General features: G+C 42.1%; 2 protein-coding genes across 2 annotated transcripts; one reads left to right on the plus strand and one right to left on the minus strand.

The window, feature by feature from the left end:
• Positions 1 to 1,007: 1,007 nt before the first annotated feature.
• On the minus strand, positions 1,008 to 7,250 carry LOC121626987. The gene is made up of 6 exons (XM_041965746.1): positions 7,220 to 7,250; positions 7,052 to 7,114; positions 6,352 to 6,615; positions 5,156 to 5,539; positions 3,615 to 3,713; positions 1,008 to 1,138 (listed from the first exon to the last, which is right to left on the minus strand). Exons 1-6 carry the CDS (start codon positions 7,248 to 7,250, stop codon positions 1,008 to 1,010), a joined length of 972 nt encoding a protein of 323 aa, XP_041821680.1.
• Positions 7,251 to 13,351: 6,101 nt separating this feature from the next.
• On the plus strand, positions 13,352 to 20,512 carry LOC121626988 (butyrophilin subfamily 2 member A1-like). The gene is made up of 4 exons (XM_041965747.1): positions 13,352 to 13,430; positions 14,228 to 14,566; positions 15,107 to 15,394; positions 20,415 to 20,512. The coding sequence occupies exons 1-4, from the start codon at positions 13,352 to 13,354 to the stop codon at positions 20,510 to 20,512; spliced, it is 804 nt and encodes a 267-aa protein (XP_041821681.1).
• Positions 20,513 to 21,957: the final 1,445 nt, after the last annotated feature.

Here is a 21,957-nt window from a genome sequence, read left to right on the forward strand (position 1 = left end):
CTGGACTGGACAGTTACTGTAATCATGACTCACCTACACCTGCTCCCCATGCCAATCAGCCACCACAGCTGCAGCCAATCCATAATCATCAGCCACAGGATAAAAACTCAGATCTCCTCATCAGTTTTTGCCAGATTGTTGTAGTCACTGGCTGGCTAACATGTCTCGGCAACCACAAACGAACACACGCACGCACGCACGCACGCACGCACGCACGCACGCACGCACGCACGCACATTTTTGATGTCAAATATGTGGCATTGATTTCACTCTGTTTTGTGAAGTCTAGCCCAAAGGCAGCGTCGGCTAGCGGCCACATGCAGGATATCAAGTGGTTTGGTGTGTTCATGGAAACTTAAAAAACTCAGTGTGTCTGCTTTATGTCGGTAGCTGACCACAGTGAGTGTATTTAAAAACTGCAGCAGTTCTTTTGTTATTAACAGCGACGTGTGAACAAACAGCAGAGATAACAATGTGGTTTAACTGTCACTCTCTAATCAGCTGCTCACTCTTCAATATACACACTGATGACGTGACAAAGACCCCACAGATAGACTGAGGTGAACCATGAACCACAAGATCCTTTTCAGCTTCACTACTTTAAACTGTACCATTAATGCGCATTTCAATTTGCACATGAAAAAGTGATACAAATTTAATATAAATAAGTTAAAATGTCACAAGTTTTCTCCTGTTTCTGCCATTAACATGTTTGTATTAAACGAGAATTACTGATTAGAACTCATAACAAGAACTGTATAACATTAGCAGAGCTTCATACAAAACCGACTCAGCGTATTTCTAAGGTTGAGTGCAGGTGTAGGTACAGTGGAGTATTTGTGCAAAAACCTCATCAAAGTCATCAAATATCATCTATCCTCTATCCCTCTTCTCTGGGTCTAATTTTATCTGAGTTTGACTTGTGCAATGTTTGGTTGAGGTAAAAAAATAATAATAATTTGATATGTCTGATATTTTTCTTCTCCAACAGATTTCTCCCTTTGTGATCACGGCTGCTTTAGAAAGAAGACCTCATTCTTTGACCATGAGGTCCTGACTTTAACCACTGACTCTTGAAAGAACTGAAGGATTTCTGCTATCACATTGGTGTCTGGATTGGGCCTCCTGTAATCTGTGTCTGTGAGCAACACATGGCCACACAATGACTCACTAACACATCATATTCAAAGATGAGTTTGGTTTCTACTCATGACTTGACTCTTGTTTTATGTAAAATTAGGTATGAAGGATGTTCTCACATAAAAGAAATGTATATCAGTAAGAGGAATATCTAGTGAAGTAGCAGGTTTTGTGCTATGGACCGGAGGAGTCTCACCACTGCATTCTAAATGTCCTGTCTGTGAATGCAGTGGGGGTTTTATGGTTCCACAGACCTTCAGGAGATTCTAAAAGTTTGTGAAATTGACACCACTGTGATTAAACAGGACTGATAATGGAAAGACAACCAAACACATGTTTTGCGATGGATTTTAAGTATAACAAAATGACACATTTGCACATTTTCACTCACTAACTTTTTTTTTCATTATTTTTACAATTTTAAAACTAAGAATTCAAAAAGGTAGTTAGTGTCACAAGCGCTCAGGCACAAAGTGGCCGGACTCAAATGCATGACTCTTACACCAACGTGGAAAACAAAGAAGGCTCAAGGCCGGTTTTAATAACAAAAATCTCTCAATTACAAAATTCAACAAATGGTGTTCAGTGATGAAAAATACAACAAAAGGCGCTAAGGTTAATTCTCTAGTTACAAAACTGAACAAAGAAACTCTGAGTAACTATGACTAGGTTTAGCAAGGTTGCAAGGCTTGACTGACATCAATCAATCAATCAAAATTTATTTATATAGCACTTTACAACACTCAAGGTGACCAAAGTGCTTTCCAGTTAAAAACAAACAGTGAAATTAGAAATGAAAACAGATTAAAAGAAAGTAAGAATAGAACATATCAGGGAAATAAAAAACAGATTAAATGCAAATAAAATAAGATAGAATTAAATGTCACTACATTACTGTGTATTAAAAGCCAGACTGAAAAGATATGTTTTGAGCCGAGTTTTGAAGAGGCCAAAGTCTTTAATGGTGCGCATGTCAGGTGGTAGTTTGTTCCAGAGTCTGGGCCCAGCGATGGAAAAGGCTCGATCCCCCCAGTGTTTATTCCTGGCCCTTGGGACTTCCAGTAATAAATGATTTGTGGACCTTAGCGCCCTGTTTGGGTTTTGGACGGAGAGAAGCTCTGTCAAATAAATAGGAGCTAGGCCGTTGAGGGCTTTAAAAACAAAAAGTAAAATCTATCCTAAAAGAAACTGGAAGCCAGTGGAGGCTGTTTGATGAATGAGAAACCGCTGTCAAAAATAACTCCAAGATTTTTTACAAATGGTTTTAGCTTCAAAAACATAGAGTCCGAATCTGCAAGAACATTGTCACCAATTAGAATAAACTCGGTCTTGTCCTCGTTCAAATGAAGGAAATTGCTCTCCAGCCATGACTTGATGTCACTGATGCAGTCTTTGAGGGACTGAAGAGCAACACTTTTGGTTGGGAACACTGGTAAATACAGCTGGAGGTCATCAGCGTAGCAGTGAAATGCTAAATTATGTCTCGCTATAATTGACCCCAGCGGCAACATATACAGTGAAAAAAGCAAAGGTCCCAAAATAGAGCCCTGGGGAACTCCACAAAAGAAAGAGGCAACAGAGGAGGAAAGGTCACCAATCATTACAGAAAAAGTCCTGGACCACAAAGTACACAAGACAAGGGAAATGCAGACAATATATATACGAGGTAACAAGGGACAGGTGGAGACAATCAGGGCGGGGCAAACAGACAGGTGGGAAGAACACCAGGAAGTCAGGGGTCTGAAATGAGAGAGAAGCTCGGTTACACAATAAAACAGGAAGTGCTTGACAAAAACATGACGCCAGTGAACAGACCCTCAACAGACACGTCGGGACATAACACTTAGTTACTGTAACATCACTGACTATGACAGTACAGTGGAACTGCTAACAAACCGCTAAAATCCAGCTGCGTAGAGCTTTGGGCGGACCCTCTCCTCAGTCCTTCAGTCAGGTGCAAGTGGCCTGTAAAACACGAGATGTTAAAAAAGTGTGGAAAAATAGCATCTAGGTTACATGAACTTTTGACAATATTATTGTGAAAGTTTGTAAGAAAGGGTACGAGACTAAGAATCCACAACAAACGTTACGTTCTAGAATGTTCACGAATGTTTTTCATTATAGAATCTTCAACCATTCCATTCTAGAATGTTTGAGTGCAAAAGACTGTTGGTTTAATTAGCTGTTGATGTTCTTTATTTAAACATCCAACTGTCTGTTTTTGAGTAGATTTAAGTGAAGTCATTGTAAAGCTTTTCGTGGATGCTTGTTCATTTTCTCAGCTGTGACAGTGGCACAATAAGTGTTATGTTGCCTTTGAATCGTCCCACTAAACTGAAAATGGTGAAACGAGTATCAGGCAACGTGTTATGCGTAGGAATGCAAAGCTAGTCTTGCTGTTGTAACTTGATTGAGTGTGAGTCCATACACTGTAATATTAGAGGAAAGAGATTCTGGATCAGCCTCAGTCTTACCTGTGGCAGACTGAAGAATAGACGACACTCTGGTCTGGTAGATGTAGTTTGGGACCTGCTCTGGACTCGTCTGGCCCTGGTTAGGAAATAAATACTCATCTGTAATACACAGTATTCAAAATGTACTGTAGGATTTGACTGATTTCTTGCAAAGCAGTCAAATAATTTAATAATTACGTTTGGAATTTTCATTTAGCTTTTATCATTTGGTGCTGTGTGTTCAGGTTGTTAAATACTCCTTTTTAACGATGAAACACAAAGTAAAACGGCAGTGAAATGTGAGAAAAGAATAAATGCTGCAGAAGATACATATCATACAGCTGGAGATCAGTTTAAACTGTTCAGTGTTTTCATGTTAAATTGATTTTTTAAAAGTTTCCATCTCATAGCAACTCACAAAACCTCACAACCTCTCCAACCTCAACCATAGACGATTGAATTAAAGCAGCTGAGGGGCCCTTTGTTTCACTCTGTGGTTTTCTCACGTGGTTTATGACCAAGAGGTTCAGATTATCACCTGCAACTGGGAAACACAGTCTTCTGCAGACGAATATCTAAAACTATTTCATCAATGGAGACTGAAGTGGGTCTCAAATGTGTCACCCAAAACTACTCAACACTTATTTCCAACCAGTGTTGCTAAGAGAAAATTTCTGGCGGGTTAACTTACATAAACATGGTGTTGAATATGTGGTTTAAATGGAGCATTCCATATAACTTAAGACAACACATGCTGCATCACAGACTTGCTATAGTCTAATTCTGCAAGGAGGTAAAAACCACTTAGAAGTAATATGACAGAAACTACCTTCCTTCTTCCTTTGGCTTCTAATAACAGCATATGTCACATTGTCTGCAACTGCATCGTCACCAGCCGACACTGAAACAAAAAAACCCATTAACAGACAGTTCCTCACATAACATTGTATATCACTGACAATATTATTTAAACCACACTACTGATAAACTGAAAACCAAGAGGGAATTCGTGCTCGTTTAAGATGCCAGTGATCAGCGCTGTAGCCTGAAGACAGAGGAGGTGAAGCAGGCGTGAATTAAAAAGAGAACAGGCCATCGTAAAGTCATTTCTTTTCTTGCATCCACCAAACTCTTGAGTTTTATTCCTCTCTATATTCTGCATGTTTTTACAGAGGGCTTTATTCATATATCTTTCAATGATGTTTTCAGGCTGTTCAAAGTGTTTTCTTCCCTAAAAACCTTTTACTCTAACAAGTCAATAAAATAAAAAGAAATAGGGGCCTGGCTTTATCCAGTGTTTGGATTTCTGTTTTGTAAATGTATGCAGTTTTATGGTGATATCTATGTAAAATTGTTTGCCTACATACAGGCACGCATGCACACACACACACACAGGACCTTGTTGTCTGTACGCTGATCATCCCTCAGACTTCAGTGGGGGCAGTAAATGTCGTGCTTCATTCACTCATTAAAAACATTATGCAGCCAGTGAAGACATCTGCCACCACAATGTCACAGAGAAAACTGGTACTATGGCATCATCATTTCTAGGATGCATCTACCTCTGTGTTTCCTAGAGAGAGGCAGTCCCAGCACCAACAGCAGCAGAGGCACACATCCAACGATCCACAGCAGGGAGAGGAGACTGGGGGGGCGACCGTGAGATGGATGAGTCTCTTCCAAGCCAGCTTCACTTTGACATAAAACAGCCAGCCAGCTCTCTGGTGACTCTCCAGCTCCAGAGAATCTGCACTTGTAGAATCCTTCATCAGACTTGGAGACGTTTTGGATGGTCATGTTGCTTTGATACTGGGTCCCGAGATGGAAACCATCTTTGAAGACATCTGCAATCTGTTTTGACTGACTTTTCTTTTTTCTGCAGCGAAGAATCACATCGTATCCCTCCTCCACAGGACTGGCAGAAATTTCCAGGATCACAGGACCAGCTGAACAATGTGATAAAAAGTATTTTATATTAAACAGTATTTCTATAGATGTTCACTAGAAAACTTCAGTCATGAAATAAGTCTATTGAGGGTTATAATAAGAGTGTGAGGGACTTTGTGCAGAATAGTGATCACAGGGTCCATTCCTGTGCAGAAAAGACAGCATTTAACAGCAACTAGCACGAGTTCATTTGTTCACGACTTCTCGAGGAGGAAGTGCTTTTTAAGGAAATGAAGGGAAGAAAAGCAAATGAAATTAAAAATACTGAGATCATAGAACAAGATAAACTTTATATTAAAAGTAGTTTCAAACAAAAATATTTGCAATATTCACTGTTTCTTGATTGAAAACTGCTTAATTTGAATTTACGAATCCAGGTGCTTTTATACTTTCTTACTTTTTATATACAAAATCAGTTGATTTAGAAAATAATCATCAAATTAATTGTAGCCTTAAATGTTGCAGTTGCAATTACAGCCCATAGAGTCCATAAACACTGCTTGAGCATCAGGACTGTTTCCAGCTGAAATGTGCCCGTGTGGTGAATTGTTGACCTTCTCCTCCAGCCAAATGTGACAGATGTCATACAGTTAGCAGCGAATCGGCAAAGACAAAACAAAATGTGAGGCACAAGTTTAATTGTTAATTGTAACTTCCTGAATATGTCTTAGTTGAAACCAATCTTGGTTGCCTTTCTTCAAATACACTGATTTCACAAGCGCTATCTTGACTTCTTCCAAAATGCGAAGATGATCTTAGTGTGTTAAAGTGTCAAATAAACTGAATTCTCTTGATGATTTGCTGAACAAACCAGTGACAGTGATGTTGACAGCACCGCTCGTTTTTCCCTCTGCATCTTCACACCAGTATTCTCCACTGTGTATCTCAAAGGCAGGATCAATGGTGCACGATGGTGCTGATGAGTTGCAGTTTGAAGAATTTGTTGGAATTATTGTGTTGGGTTTCCTCATCACTCTCCATTCGGTCAAGCCCCCCGACTCTTCACAGCTTATACTGATGGTCTCATATTCAAAAAACTGCAGTCTGTCTGGAGAAACACGAGGAAAAGCTGCATCTGAGACACAGAGAAAGAAAACAATCAAATGAAACAGGAATAAAGAGACACGGTCCACATGAAATATTCAGCAGTTACAAAAACAAGTCAAATCCTTCAAAATGTTTTAATATTTATATTATTAATATTAATATTCATGTACTTTTAGCAGCTTGTGACACAGCAGGGTAACATGGTTGGGGGCTCTGCTTGTGTTCATTGGATGGTGGTTATAATGTCTGATCCACTTTGCTGCACTCTGTCCTACATGATTACAGACTTTATTTATTCTTGGTCCAGAAACACTTTTGATCACAATCAGCTTTATTGGCCAAGTGCGTCCACACATGGAGTTCAGAGAAAACTGTTCAGTGCACAAGATAACTGTCAAGAATCTCACATGGCCAAGCACTAACCCACTGTTAGCACATTAGCTAATTATTTTTTTCCTCCTTACCAGCTTTTCCAGCAAAGTAACTGTAGTCAGCTTGTGCGACCAGCAGGACCAACATCTTCATCCCTGGAGAGACAAATGAAGAGAGCTGTCTATCAAATATAGTGCACAGATATTTGTCTGCTGGCTAAACAGACCAATGAGTAATAGAGTAAAAGTCTCAGTACTCACACAGTCTGCTGCAGAGAGCTGTAACAGCCATGATGCCTTGCTGCTGACTGTCAGCACCACACTGAAATACAGCCAAGACGTGATGCAGGTCAGAACCTCCCCTTCCTGTTTGAATGATTTCTGCTGTTGGTGCAGCAGCAGGTTTGAATTGCAGATCTACAAATAGCTCTGTGAGGCAGAACTGCTGCAGTGGAAATAATACTCTCACTGGTTTGATCACAATAAAGACAATAATGGTTACTACACTGATGGAGGTGGGGAGAGAAGGAAGTAAACAAGCAGAAGCTGCAGGTGGTGGAGCAGGAAATAAGAGAGGGAAATGACATTTGACACAACGGGGGAATAATTAAAAGAAAAAAAAAGCTCATTGCAAACCCAGTGGAAACTGGACCAGACAAAGAGAGACAATGAGAGGCAGCTACTGAACACTGAGAGACTGCTGCAGCCAATAGAAATTCAGGTTTCAGGAATAAATCCAAAGAAAGAAGTCGACATGCAAATCTGACTTCTGGTTGTCAGAGAAAAATGGAAAAAATGCTCTTTGGGTCTGTTGTAATAATAATAATCTGTTTGATATAGAGCTTTGCTTTCTAGAGAAGTGAAAAATAACTTCATAATCTTAAATATTTGTAAATGGTTGACAGCATGTAGGAGGTCCATCCATCCATCCATCCATTTTCGATCCGCCTGTCAATCTAACGTTCCATCCTTCCCTCACTCGTGAACAAGACCCCAAGATACTTGAACTCCTCCACTTGAGGCAGGAGCTCTCCTCCAACCCAGAGGGGGCAAGCCACCCTTTTCCGGTCGAGAACCATGGCCTCAGACTTGGAGGTGCTGATTCTCATCCCAGCCGCTTCACACTCGGCTGCAAACCGCCCCAACAAATGCTGGAGGTCCTGGTTCGAAGAAGCCAACAGGACATCATCCACAAAAAGCAGAGATGAGATCCTGTGGTCCCCAAACCAGACTCCCTCCGGCCCTTGGCTGCACCTAGAAATTCTGTCCATAAAAACAATGAACAGAACCAGTGACAAAGGGCAGCCCTGCCGGAATCCAACATGCACTGGGAACAAGTCTGACGTACTGCCGGCAATGCGAACCAAGCTCCTGCTCCAGTCATACAGAGACCGGACAGCCCGTAGCAAAGGGCCCCGGACTCCATACTCCCGAAACACCTCCTACACTCCCAAACTCCCACGAACCCTCGAGCACCCTGCTGTTGAGCTGGTCCAGTGTTCCACGACCAGGACGAAAACCGCATTGTTCCTCCTGAATCCGAGGTACAACTATCGGCCGAATTCTCCTCTCCAGTACCCTGGAATAGACTTTACCAGGGAGGCTGAGGAGTGTGACCCCCCTGTAGTTCAAGCACACCCTCTGGTCCCCCTTCTTGAATAGAGGGACCAGCACCCTGGTCTGCCAGTCCAGGGGCACTGTCCCCAACTGCCACACGATGTTGCAGAGGCGTGTCAACCAAGACAGCCCGACAACATCCAGGGACTTGAGGGACTCAGGGCAGATCTCATCCACCCCCGGTACCTTGCCACCAAGGAGCTTCCAAACTACCTCGGTGACCTCAGCCTCAGTGATGGATGAGCCAACCTCTGGGTCCCCAGCCCCTGCTTCCTCTACAGAAGGCGTGGCAATGGGATTGAGAAGATCCTCAAAGTTCTTTCCACCGCCCGACAATATCCCCAGTCGAAGTCAATAGCTCCCCACCTCCACTGTAAACAGTGTTGGCAGGGGACTCAATGTCTCCAACCTCCCTCGGGATCTGGACAAAGCTTTCCCGGAGGTGCGAGTTGAAAACCCCTCTGACAGAGGGTTCCGCCAGACGCTCCCAACAGACCCTCACTACCCATTTGGGCCTGCCAAGTCTGTCCAGCTTTTTCCTCCGCCAGCAGATCCAACTCACCACCAGGTGGTGATCAGTTGACAGCTCAGCCCCTCTCTTCACCCGAGTGTCCAAGACATATGGCCGAAGGTCAGATGACACGACCACAAAGTCGATCATTGACCTCCAGCCTGGAGTGTCCTGGTGCCACGTGCACTGATGAACACTCTTATGCTTGAACATGGTGTTTGTTATGGACAAACTGTGACTAGCACAGAAGTCCAATAACAGAACACCGCTCGGGTTCAGATCGGGGAGGCCGTTCCTCCCAATCACGCCCCTCCAGGTTACACTGTCGCTGCCCACTTGAGCGTTGAAGTCCTCCAGTAGAACGACAGAGTCCCCAGTCGGAGAACTTTCCAGCACCCCTCCCACAGACTCCAAGAAGGGTGGGTACTCTACACTGTTAGGCCAAAACAACAGTGAGGCACCTGTCCCCAACCTGACATCGAAGGGCAGCAACCCTCTCGTTCACCGGGGAAAACTCCAACACATGGCGGCTAAGGTGGGGAGCTATAAGCAAGCCCACACCAGCCCGCTGCCTTTCACCACGGGCAACTCCAGAGTAGAAGAGAGTCCAGCCTCTCTCAAGGAGTTGGGTTCCAGAAACCAGACTGTGCGTGGAGGTGAGCCCGACTATCTCTAGCCGGTACCGCTCAACCTCCCGCACTAGCTCGGGCTCCAGATTCTGAGTCCAGGGATTGGGCCGTCGGGGCCCCTGCACACAACTGCTCCCCAAATCCCACCGCATCAGCCCCTTCTGATCCCTCCTGTGGGTGATGGGCCTACTGGAGGGCGGGTCCACGTCGCTCCTTCGGGCTATGTGAAGGAGCAAAGGCCCGGCCACCAGGCGCTCGCCTGCGAGCCCCAACCCCAGGCCTGGCTCCAGGGTGGGGCCTCGGTAACGCCAATCCGGGCATCGTAATGGTCCTTGTTGTCTTTTTTTTCATTGGGGCTGTGGAACCGCTCTTAGTCTGACCCATCACCTAGGACCTTTGAGGACTCAAAGCCCTCCACCACAATTAGGTGGTGGTTCAAGGAGGGGCATGTAGGAGGTACTTACAGATTTGGATAAGATGAAAAAAAAATGATATTTTCATCATCTGCATTTAAGGATCTTAAATATTTGAAGTCTTCACATCCTGAAAATGTATGAATATTATTTTCATAACGTCTTTTTTAAAGCACCTTCAAACATGTCAACATTCACAAAGACAAAGCAGTAAATGTCACTGCTCTGTGCTCAGTCTATTTAGTGTGAGGCTCTTGACTTGGTTTCCTCCTCTTGAACAATGAGAGGAACAGACGAAGGCTTGAATGTGTGGCGGACATCTGCTGGTGCACAGCCCAAGGCTGCACCTCTTCAATGAGAAACTGAATCAATTCAATATGGAGTGGGTGCTAAAAGGAAGTGGTGTTCAACTCCAATTCAGAGGGCAGATTAAATATTTACAAGTCAAACAATGAAGCAACCAACCGGCTGAAACTCCTGACATCAACTTAAGGCCTAACTTTAATGATTCCTGACAACTGTTGGGAAAGTTCAGATGCAGAGATGAGGGAATTTTTTCAGTTAAAGACAGTTTTTCTGTCTGTTGATGCTTCAAAGAAGTGAAGAAGTGAACACAGTCTTTCAATATTTGTGATATAGATTTCATAATCTAGCTGGTATAACAATGTGCCAAGCCGCCCGTGTTTTGACACACCTTGTCCTGTTATACACGTTCAAAGTACAACTCATGTTGCGGACTTTGACCGTGCAGTTTACTGAGACGTGAGGCCACGCGCACACAACAGGTATGTGAGATTTTCACATTTAATTTCTATTTTAATGATGCGTTCAATATAGTTTGTTTCACTTGTATGAAGAGCTGCTTTTCCTTGATCTTACAGCTCAGTGTGAAATTTGACTTTGGTGTAAAAATCTGAAGCAATGAGCAGAGCAAGCCCCATTTAATGGGCTGTTGTACTTTCAGTCATCAGGTTAAATGAACACTGACTAGTTGCCCTGGGACAAAATTGAAATGCTGGGTTAAACCCGCGGTTTACAAATCCTGGTGTTCTCCTGGATTCAGATCTAAGCTTCAAGTCGCACATCAACAAGGTGAAGAAAAATTTTTCCACCTCAGGAAACAGCCAACGTACGACTATTCATAAATCCAAATGATGCTGAAAAACTGATTCAGGCCTTTATTTCAAGCCGATTCGATTACAGCAACACATTATTTACTGGCCTCCTAAAAAAAAACTGAGAGACTTCAGCTCATTCAAATCTCTGCAGCACGACTATGAACCAGAACCACGGGGCGAGACCACATTAGTCTAGTTTTAGCTGCTCTGCGCTGGATTCCTGTAACATTTTGTCATGTCTTTTTTTTATGTGATGCACTTGGTGCATGTGATCTTTTTGTTGTAAAGCACTTTGAGCTGCATTTCTTGAATGAAAGGTGCTATACAAATAATAATAATTATTATTATAATTCCATGTCTTGAGCACATATTTCAAATTGGCACCATTAACCCTTAAATGACCATCCTGATTTGTCCCTCGTGGCAAAAAATGTCCCTTTCACAAAAACTGCTGTAAAAATATTATTTTTTAATATTTTATTATACATTAATATTTTTTTCCATTTTAAATGATTGAATCTTTTAAAACTACTTCAGCCTGAAACATACATATCAAATATTTAGCAATCTTTGTTTTTTTTAACCCTTTAAATGCCAGTAAGTTTACACAAAATCAAAAAACATAAATTATATCAATAATATACATGTCAATGAGTGTTTGATCATTATTATTATTAGGCCCTTTGATGGGTCAATGATTGGCAGCAACATTGAATCTGATGCATAATTAATTTTTTTGGAGTGTCAGATTTAACAAAAAACTCACTCATTTGTCCCTCGTGGCAAAAAATGTCCCATTCACAAAAACTGCTGTAAAAATATCATACATTAATGAATCTTTTAAAACTACTTCAGCCTGAAACATACATATCAAATATTAAGCAATCTTTGTTTTTTTTAACCCTTTAAATGCCAGTAAGTTTACATTAATCTGCTGTATTAAATTGTAAAAAATAAAAAAAACACAAATAATTTCAAACATACATTTCAATGAGTATTTGATCATTGTTATTATTAGGCCCTGGGATGGGTCAATGATTGGCAGCAACATTGAATTTGATGCATAGTTATTATTTTTTTTTTTTTGGAGTGTCAGACTTAAGGTAATAATCTAAGCCTATATTGCCATATAACGATTTTCACAAGCCCTTGTCTTACAACAGGTGAATGTTTTCTTTCCTACTAAATGGTAATTACACTTTCATGTTCTAAAAAAATTCCAAACAAACAAGATCAGCTTGAACCAGAAAATCTTTTATTTTAGAAAAATGAACACTGAATAAATGGACACCAAAAGAGGAAGAGACAGAGAAATAGAGAGCATGTCTGGGCGTGAGAGTCCATCTCAGGTGGGGCAGAGGCTGCAGATGGACAGACTGTGGTCTTCGCAGGTGAACTTCAGAGTTTGTGTGAGACCAAAATATTTTCCCATTTCTTGATGTCCATTCCTGCTGATCTGCTGCATTTTTTTGTTTGTTTTTTTTGTTTTTGGGGGGTTAATAGACCAATAGAAACACTTCTACATTTTTAGAAGTTTTTCGAAATTAGCAGTGTGGTGTGTGTTCTGACAAATTGTCCTGCTAATACACATTGACAAAAAAGTGGCACCATTGGGTGGACAAATACAAAAATTTAAAATTGAAGGGAAGCAGTCCAAAATGAAGTCTTAACAAAAAGGAATGCATTAGTTTATGTTACGATAAATGGGGGATCAAAAATGGCATTTTCAATGGGTTTCAAAGGGACATTTTTTGTCACAAGGGACAAATAAGGCGTTTTTTGCGTGAGCTTAGCCTGGATGGCTAATTTTAAGAACTGACACCAAAATTCTAAAGTTTTTAAAAAATTTATATCCTCTGGCAAATATGAGCTATATTCATTCAACACAGCCAAAAAGACTTGAAAATAAAAAACAGAATGGCACAAAATGTCCCGAGGGTCTTTTAAGGGTTCAAAGCTATTAGCAGTTCTTGTTTGTACTATCACTGGATAACTCTAATGCAGAAGAAAACTTTTGTTACAGTCAATTCTTATTTATTTACTTGTGTGGGTGGTCTACTAATTTATATTTCATAACTGTGTATTTAAATTTTTAGCACACCAGCATGGTTCACATTCAGGATGGACTTGTCAGAGCCATGAGTGGTTTGGCTGCCTTCGTCCTCCTAACACACTTCTGTGGAGGTAATTTTGAATCAAGCCTGTCATCATCAGAGAAATTAATATTACAAACCATGTCATATGTATGTCAGGCTGCCACCTCAAATTCTGTCTGTCATATCAAGTCATGAATATTAAATGGATGCATGTAAAAGCAGGTTTTCAGGAGCTGTAACTGAAGGCATCACAGGACTGAACGTTTGATCCGTCTCTCTTTTCTGTTCTACTTCTTTGAGCTTGGCTTGTTGTGTCAGCAGTAAATATAAAAGGTAATTTGGGTTTACATCCCAAAAAAATGTGCAACCAGTTGTACTGCAACAGTTGTGAAACATTAAAACCATGGGATGTGACGGTGGAGTGAGCTGAAGCATGAAAACCAGCACATGCATCTGGTTTATTAGCTCACTCTGCTTCCTGCGAGTGCCTTCAGTAGAAATTCATCACTTCAGTAATAATAACGATATTTCATGTCCTTGTTGATCACATTTTCACTTCGAATCAACAGTGTTTGAACATGCGTTGTTTTGGATTACATCGTGTTAAGAGGACTGTGGTCGGCACTTTAGGGCCCAGATGCAACATTAGAACCACTTAAATTGTGTCAACATCAATCAAAACTGAGGTGATTTTGCTTCACACAAATGAATCAAATGAGCTTGTTAGAGCCATTTATATTATTAATTATTTTAAATATTAATCATGGCTCTAACAGAGCTTATTCCCGTTTCTAAAACACACAGGAAAATTTTGCTCAAAACTCGAAAGAAACAATAGAAGCTATCAACAGGTCAGGAATTTAAGACAGACCTACTTTTGTCCAGGTCATTCGCAGCAGATTGATCCACCTCAGCCAGTCATGGTTATGGTCGGCCATGACGTTGTTTTGCCGTGTCAGCTGGAGCCTCCTGTGGATGCTGCTTCCTTGACAATGGAGTGGGGGAGGGCCGACCTGGACCCCAGATTTGTCTATGTGTGGCATGGCGGTCAGGAACTAAAATACCAAAACAAGTCCTTCAAGGGAAGAGCATCATTGTCCATCAACAAGCTGAAGCATGGAGACCTTTCACTGACACTCTCCGAAGTGAACGTCTCTGATAACGGGACGTACAGATGCTACATTCCAAAACGGCAGGAAGAATATTTTGTTGAGCTTCTCGTCGGTAAGTAAATTCACAGCACTGTCGTACACATAGAACTTTCCTACCTGCTTTAAAATTTGCCTCTCATTGACCAATTCTCACACATGCACACTGACAATTTGGGGGCGACTTCAGCATGTCGACAAGAAGATAAAACAGCAAACATGAATCTGCAAAGTTAACAAACAGCTCAGTCGAGCAGTCGGACTCCATGATGTGAAAATGCTTCGTCACGTGACCGACTTTGCATTCCTCTGAGCGGCACAAAACTTACCCCAAAGCTTGTTGTTTTGTAAAGATAAGGAACTGTAGGGTTGGAAATGATTTTTAGTTATGCGAGCTATCTGTCAGGTTAATAAAAGACCTCATCCCAGTTATTCCCTCGCATTTTGTCCTGAGTGAATGTAGTGCTAAAGTGTTTAGCTGTTGACTATGTACACTCACCTGTATGTGCCACAGGAAGAAGATGGACCTGACTGAGTTTTTTTTTTTAAAGGGATGCTGTACATCATTCAAGGATTGGACTAACAATCTCTGTTTGAAATGTCTCCTCATCATCAGGTGCTGTCTCCTCACCTGCTATCAGCTTAGCAGGCGTCCATCAGGACGGCAGTGGAGTGCTGTTAGACTGTAGGTCTGAAGGCTGGTATCCACTGCCTGAGGTGTTGTGGCTGGACTCTGAAGGAAACCTCCTCCCTGCTGGACCTGCAGAGGCAGTCAGAGGTCCTGATGGTCTCTATACTGTCAGCAGCAGAGTGACTGTGGAGAAGAGACACAGCAACAGCTTCACCTGCAGAGTCCACCAGAAGAACATCAACCAGACCACAGAGACACACATCCACGTTCCAGGTTATAAAAACAACAAGCTTCAGCTTCCAACTCATGAAACACACACAGATGTCATACTCTGTTTCATTTCTTTTCGTCTTTTTGTTTTGGGTCAAACATGAAGTCCATTTTTATGTGTGTTGTTCTCTCTTTTCTTCATTCAGATGATTTCTTTATGACTCCATCCACTTGTACTGCTTCTATTGCCATGAGTGTGCTGTTTGGCTTCATGCTCATTCTCACGGCTGTCCTTGTGGTCTGGACACGAAGACAAAACATGAAACGAGGAGAAGGAAGAGGACAGCCGCTCATGGATTCGGAAAAGACAAAGGCAAAACTTCAGGAGGAGATGGAAAAGACAAAGGCAAAACTTCAGGAGGAGATGGAAAAGACAAAGGCAAAACTTCAGGAGGAGATGGAAAAGACAAAGACAGCGGTCATTGAGACACTGAAGGAAGTGGCGAATGGACTGAAGGAGCAGAGAGAAAAACTCACTTTCCAAAGACAGGAGGCAGAAAAGCTGACGGAGGAGATTGAAAAGAAGGTTAAATCAGCAGAGAGTGAAGAAGTAACAGAGAAGCAGAGATACTTAAAAATGAAAGAAATCATTACAAAGGACAAATGGACCTGGGAGAAGAGAAAGGAAGAACTTCAACAACTGGAAATGAATACAAACGAACTAATGAAGAGGACATTTGATGACATTAAAAGAATGACAGAGGGGACGAGCACGGTGGAGAAACAAATGGAGAAGACTGAGTGACAGAGAGAGAAGATTCAGAAGAAACAATCTCAGAAATTACAAAAATCTAAAGTACTGAAGTTTCATTAAGATCATGACTGTGATTCGTTTGTTAATTCCCAATCAGGTCTGTCCTCAAAGGGAACAAAGGTCAGCAGTGGTGGAACTCATGCTCAGATTCTTCAAACTGAAGAAACTAAAGACCTGTGTTGTGGAAAATTTTCCCGGTCTGCCTATAGAGAGCCAAACAAACCACTCTGGAAAGCAAGTGACGTGCATGAAGTGTTTAATCTCTATAGAGAGGAGACACAGACACAGAACCACACGGCAGTAAGCAGTTCAGAGTTGTGCTCTCTGATCAGATGTTTTCACCCCATTCTTATAGTCTGACAAGCCTTTGGTCTTAGCAGAACTGGTTTAACAGATGGCAACAGAAAAACAGTTGTCTGCAATAAAACCTGATGATGTCCTGTTCTCAGGAACTTACAGTTAGGTGTGATAACATCAGGTCATTTACTTTGGCACCCTGGGAGTTAATTGCAGTAGGTTACAACAACAAATCCACCAGGACATCCTCTAGTCAATACAACAGTAAAACAGCTAAGACTACAGATCAACTATATAAACTAGGAAAACAAATAGAAAAGTATAGAAACATGTAAATATTCCATCACAACTCCCTCCTTTTTATCATTTATGATAAACTATTCATCTGTCAGTGGAGAAAATGCTTACAGCTTCAATTCTGCACATTGCTATGCTTAGTTCTTTTGTTTTCTTTTCCATCATATGTCTTTTCGGATGATTCCACGTAGATCTGCATTCCCTTGATGTCTTTTGTCGGATGCTCCACGCTGCCTCGCTATGAGTGTGTAAGCGAGTGATCTGGCAGAGCAGCTTTCACCTGTGAGTGAATATAGCTTCAATAGAGAGGACAAGTGAAAACAATTTGGAATCATGGCTGAGTCCATAATCGCCGCTGGTGGAGAGGCTCTCCTTCGCTGGTCCTCCACGCTGGTCCAACCTAGATGTGGTCGGGCAAACAAGATCTCTAAAGGACTTAAGTTAGTTTTAACTCTGATATGCATACGCATGTACATGGGCACAATATGCAGACATTTTGTCCATGGCTTAGCTTTTAGAGTTCCATTTTCCCATTCTACCGCCCCTGCACTAGCCGGGTGATAAGCACAGGGGTACTTCAGATTAATGTGTAGGAACTCACTTAGTTTTGCAATGACGGCGTTAGCAAAATGTCTTCCATTATCACAGCTGATTTTGTGTGGAATCCCCCACCTGGGTATTATTTCTGATAATAACGCTTTGGACACCAAAGTCAAAGTCAAAGTCAGCTTTATTGTCAATTCTGCAGTATGTACAGGACAAACAGAGAATCGAAATTGCGTTACTCTTCAACCTCTGTGACAGGACTTATATTAAAAAGAGATAAATAAAAGCTGTACAATCTAAGTAAAAAATCTGTGCAATCTAAATCTGTGTGTGTGTGTGTGTGTGTGTGTGTGTGTATGTGTGTGTGTGTGCTGATGCAGGGAACCCACTTAAAAAAAACATGCCAACCACTACTAAACAATAAGACTTTCCCTCACTTGGTGTTAATTCAATGAAGTCAATCTGTATGTGATCAAACGATTGCGTCGGCTGTGGGTGTGCTACCTGCTGGATAGGCATCGGTCTCCCAGTATTGTGTGACATGCAAATATGGCATCTGTTGCAGTATTTTTCTGCATAACTCTGAAACCCTTTTGTAAACCCAAATTTTGTCACTGCTGTATACATCCCCCCTTTTGACACGTGGTATAACCCATGTGTCAATTTAGCAAGGCTTGTTATCTGGTCCATACCACACACCATCAGTTTTTCTGCAGTCACTCGTCCTTCATGAAGACACATCAGCAGGCGTTGCTCGTGCCTGAACTGCTAACACTGCTTCAGAAGGAGATTCGTTAGTGGTGGTAACAAGCATTCATAAAGTTCTTGGACGATGCTGCAGACTTTGCAGCTGAATCTGCTCTGGCATTTCCCTGAGAAACATCATCCTTGTCATTTAAGTGAGCTTGGCATGCATAGACAGCAATTTTTGATGGCAACAGGATGGCTTCTAGCAACACAGGTATATGGTTAGCATTCAAGATAGGCTTCCCATCAGATTTCATGAAGTTACGATACTGCCATACGTTCCAAATTCATGAACAACCCCGAATGCATATCTTGAATCTGTATAAATGGTTACAGACTTGTCTTTTGCAATGTTGCATGCTTCAGTTAGTGCTACCAATTCAGCTACTTGTGCAGAGTAGTTACTCAGAAGTTTGTCTGAACACACAACACTATGTGTATCAACCACAGCAAATCTGACATTGTTTTTTCCGGTGACTGCATCTCTGGACGCCGAACCATCTACAAAAAGAATCAAACCAGGGTTAGTCAGAGGTGTGTCTTTAAGGTCGGGTCTCGGGCTGCACACTTGTGACAACACTATGTTGCAGTCACAGCCCTCCTCCTCATCGCTTTCCCCTGAAACAGGTAGGAGTGTTGCAGGGTTAAGGATAGTACATCGTTTTACTGTGACATTAGGCATTTCTAATAGAACAGCATTATACCGTAACCATCTTTCTGTGGACAAGTGTGACGTTTTCTGCTCTAGGAGAATCATAGAGACAGAATGTGGTACAAGACGTGTGAGATCTGAATACCCCACTATGTCATGTGATGCAACCACCGCTTCCTCTGCAGCTGCAACTGCACGTAAACATTTAGGGAGACCCGCTGCTACAGGATCAAGTTTGGCTGAAAAATAAGCAACAGGTCTAAGTTTATCTCCATGATGCTGCAAGAGAACAGATGTCATACAACTTCCCTTTTTGTCCACAGTTTGGATGAACGGTTTGTTTGGATCAGGTATGCCTAAAGTAGGTGGTGACATCAAGGCTTGCTTTAAGTCATGAAATGCTTTTACTGCCTCTGATGTCCAAGTGACCTCCCTGTGTGGATGAAGGCCTTCTTGGTGTGTAATGTTCAATAATGGTGCTGCGATAACAGAGTAGTGAAGGAATGAATGCACGGCAATAGGAACACAATCCAAAGAATGACATAATTTATTTTTGAGTTTTAGGCTTAGGGATCTTCTGTATGGCTTGGATGCGTTTTGGCATCAGTTGCTTACCCTCTGGTGTGATAAGATGACCTAAGAATGTGGCCTTTTGTTGCACCACTTGTAACTTCTTCAAACTCACTTTGTGGCCTTCATGTGCAAGGTGCTGCAATAATTTAACAGTGTCTGTCTCGCATTGTTCTTGTGTAGGGGCACACAGGAGAAGATCATCAAAGTACTGTAATAAGGCTGAACCTGGTGTAAGTTCTAAAGATGACAATGATTCAGCTAGGACACTGTTATACATAGTCGGTGATTCACAATATCCTTGGCACAGGCGTGTAAATGTCTTAAATGTGAACGCAAACCAGTACTGGCTGTCTGGGTGTACTGGACCACTGAAAAATGCATTAGCAAGGTCTACCACTGTGAACCACTGCGCTGTAGGTGGTATTTGTGATAAAATAGTGTACGGATTTGAAACAATCGGTGCTCTGGGTTGTACAGCATTATTTACAGCCTGCAGGTCCTGTACAAATCTCCAGTCTTCTGGTTGACCATCCTCTCTGGCTTTCTTGACAGGTAAGATGTTCGTACAGGACTTTGACTCTGTACTATAACGCCTGCTTCCCTTAACCCTTGTATGGTATTCGGGTCAAATTGACCCGTTTCAAATTTTTACAAGAATAAAAATGTTACAAGTATACATTTGTTCAACCTGAAACTCCATGGCCTTAGCTTATTTTCTGTGATAAACATGTACAAATTAAAAAATAATAATTGAGCACTCTTGCTACTATACCCCACACATTTACATCCTTTATATGGTATTCGGGTCATTTTGACCCGCATACATAGATGTGCACACACTCAGCACAGAGAAGCTGTCTGATCTCATTTTCCTGCTCTTTTGACACTGTGTCAGGTGTCTACTTGTTTAGAGAATTATTTTGTAACATTTGATTGACAGAATGTCATCAAAGGCACTGTCCATCAGGTGGAGGGGACAAAAGGTATAAATACCTCTACTTCACAGTACAACCTTCCACTCTCAATATGACCAAAAATTCAGCAGTCAGAGGGCTTCAGAGCTCATACTTGAAGAGAGCCAGGCATACAGCAATGTTGAAGAGGAAAAATGTCTCAGAATATGAAGACAATTTAGACATAATTTCTGATTCTGAGAGTGAATTTGAAGATGACCAGGAACATGCACCACAAAGAGCTCCAGACGAAGCACTACAGGGAGCTGCTGGAGCAGCCCAAGAGCCAGCCACTGGAATAGGCCCACAGACATCTTTGTCAAAAAATGGAAAGATTGAATGGTCTTCATCCCCAGCGGGAGGACCCCCTCGGTCAGCTGCTAACATAATACAGATGGTACCAGGGCCTACACGATTTGCAGTGACGCATGTTCAGGATACAAAGTCATCCTTTGAGCTGCTGATTCCTAACTCAAATTGTTCTGGATTTGACCAATCTCGAAGGGAAGATGTGCTTTTGGTTAGCAGTGGAAAAAGGTGGATATGATGCATCTGCATGCCTACTTTGGCATCCTTGCTGGTGTCTACAGGTCCAGAGGAGAGTCAACTGAAAGTCTGTGGGATGCTGAGACAGGGAGAGCGATTTTTAAAGCCACAATATCTCTGAAGAGCTTCCATGTATTTTCAAGAGTCATCAGGTTTGACAACCGGGAATCAAGATCTGTAAGACAGCGTGGGGACAAGTTGGCAGTAATTCACACTGTGTGGGACTTGTGGGTGGACCGGCTCCCCGCCTTTACAACCCTGGGCCCAATGTTACAGTGGATGAACGACTTGTGGGGTTTAGGGGCTGCTGCCCTTTCAGGCAATATATGCCCTCAAAACCAGCAATGTATGGCATCAAAATCCGGGCCGCCTGTGATGCTGCTGCATCTTATGGACATGCAGATTTATACAGGGAAGCCAGAAGGAGGAGCTGCTCAAAGAAACCAGGGAACACGAGTGGTGCTAGATAGGTCACAAGTGGTCACAACATTACCTGTGACAACTGTACAACCTGGTACAGGAGCTTCTCGAAAGAAAGCCGACAATGGTTGGAACAATCCACAAAAATAGGAAGGAGGAGTAGACAACCTCGACAAGCTGCCGGCCTGCTACAGCTGTCAAAGAAGAACACTGCGATGGCCACTTGTGGCACACATACTGCTAAGTTTTGTGATGCATGTGTTTTGTAAAGAGTTATGGTATTGTTTTACTCACCAACACCCTTTGTTGCAAGGATAATGCCTCACTTGTTCATTTGCATTTTATGAGATAAAAGTGATTGTTGAAACTCAAGTTCATGACAGTTTTCATTAAAAAAAATGTAGATGAAAATATTGTCTCTTTTCTTTTCTTCAGAGGTATGCATGATTTGACAGTAACAGTGGATAGTAAAAATTCCATTTTTTAATTGTGTTCTCGTAGGGGTTATTGCAATAACTAAACATATATGTTGTCTCTGTTGTTTGTAAATGTCTCTTTGGAGATTAATAAAGTATCTATCTATCTATCTATCTATCTGTAGCAGTAGGGCTGTAGCTGTGTGCTGCCTTAATTGGTGCTGCGGTCTCAGCTTGACTCTGCTTGGGGCGCAGTCTATAAAGGTGGGTGGTTGTGCCCTGGGAGCTCTCTTGTCTGAAGCTTCCGGTTGCCCCGCCTCCACCAGCTGCTCACCTGGGCACCTCATGCCGGATCGCTCGGCTCG

This window comes from Chelmon rostratus, chromosome 23 (assembly GCF_017976325.1).
Source record: "Chelmon rostratus isolate fCheRos1 chromosome 23, fCheRos1.pri, whole genome shotgun sequence".
NCBI classification, from domain to species: domain Eukaryota; kingdom Metazoa; phylum Chordata; class Actinopteri; order Chaetodontiformes; family Chaetodontidae; genus Chelmon; species Chelmon rostratus.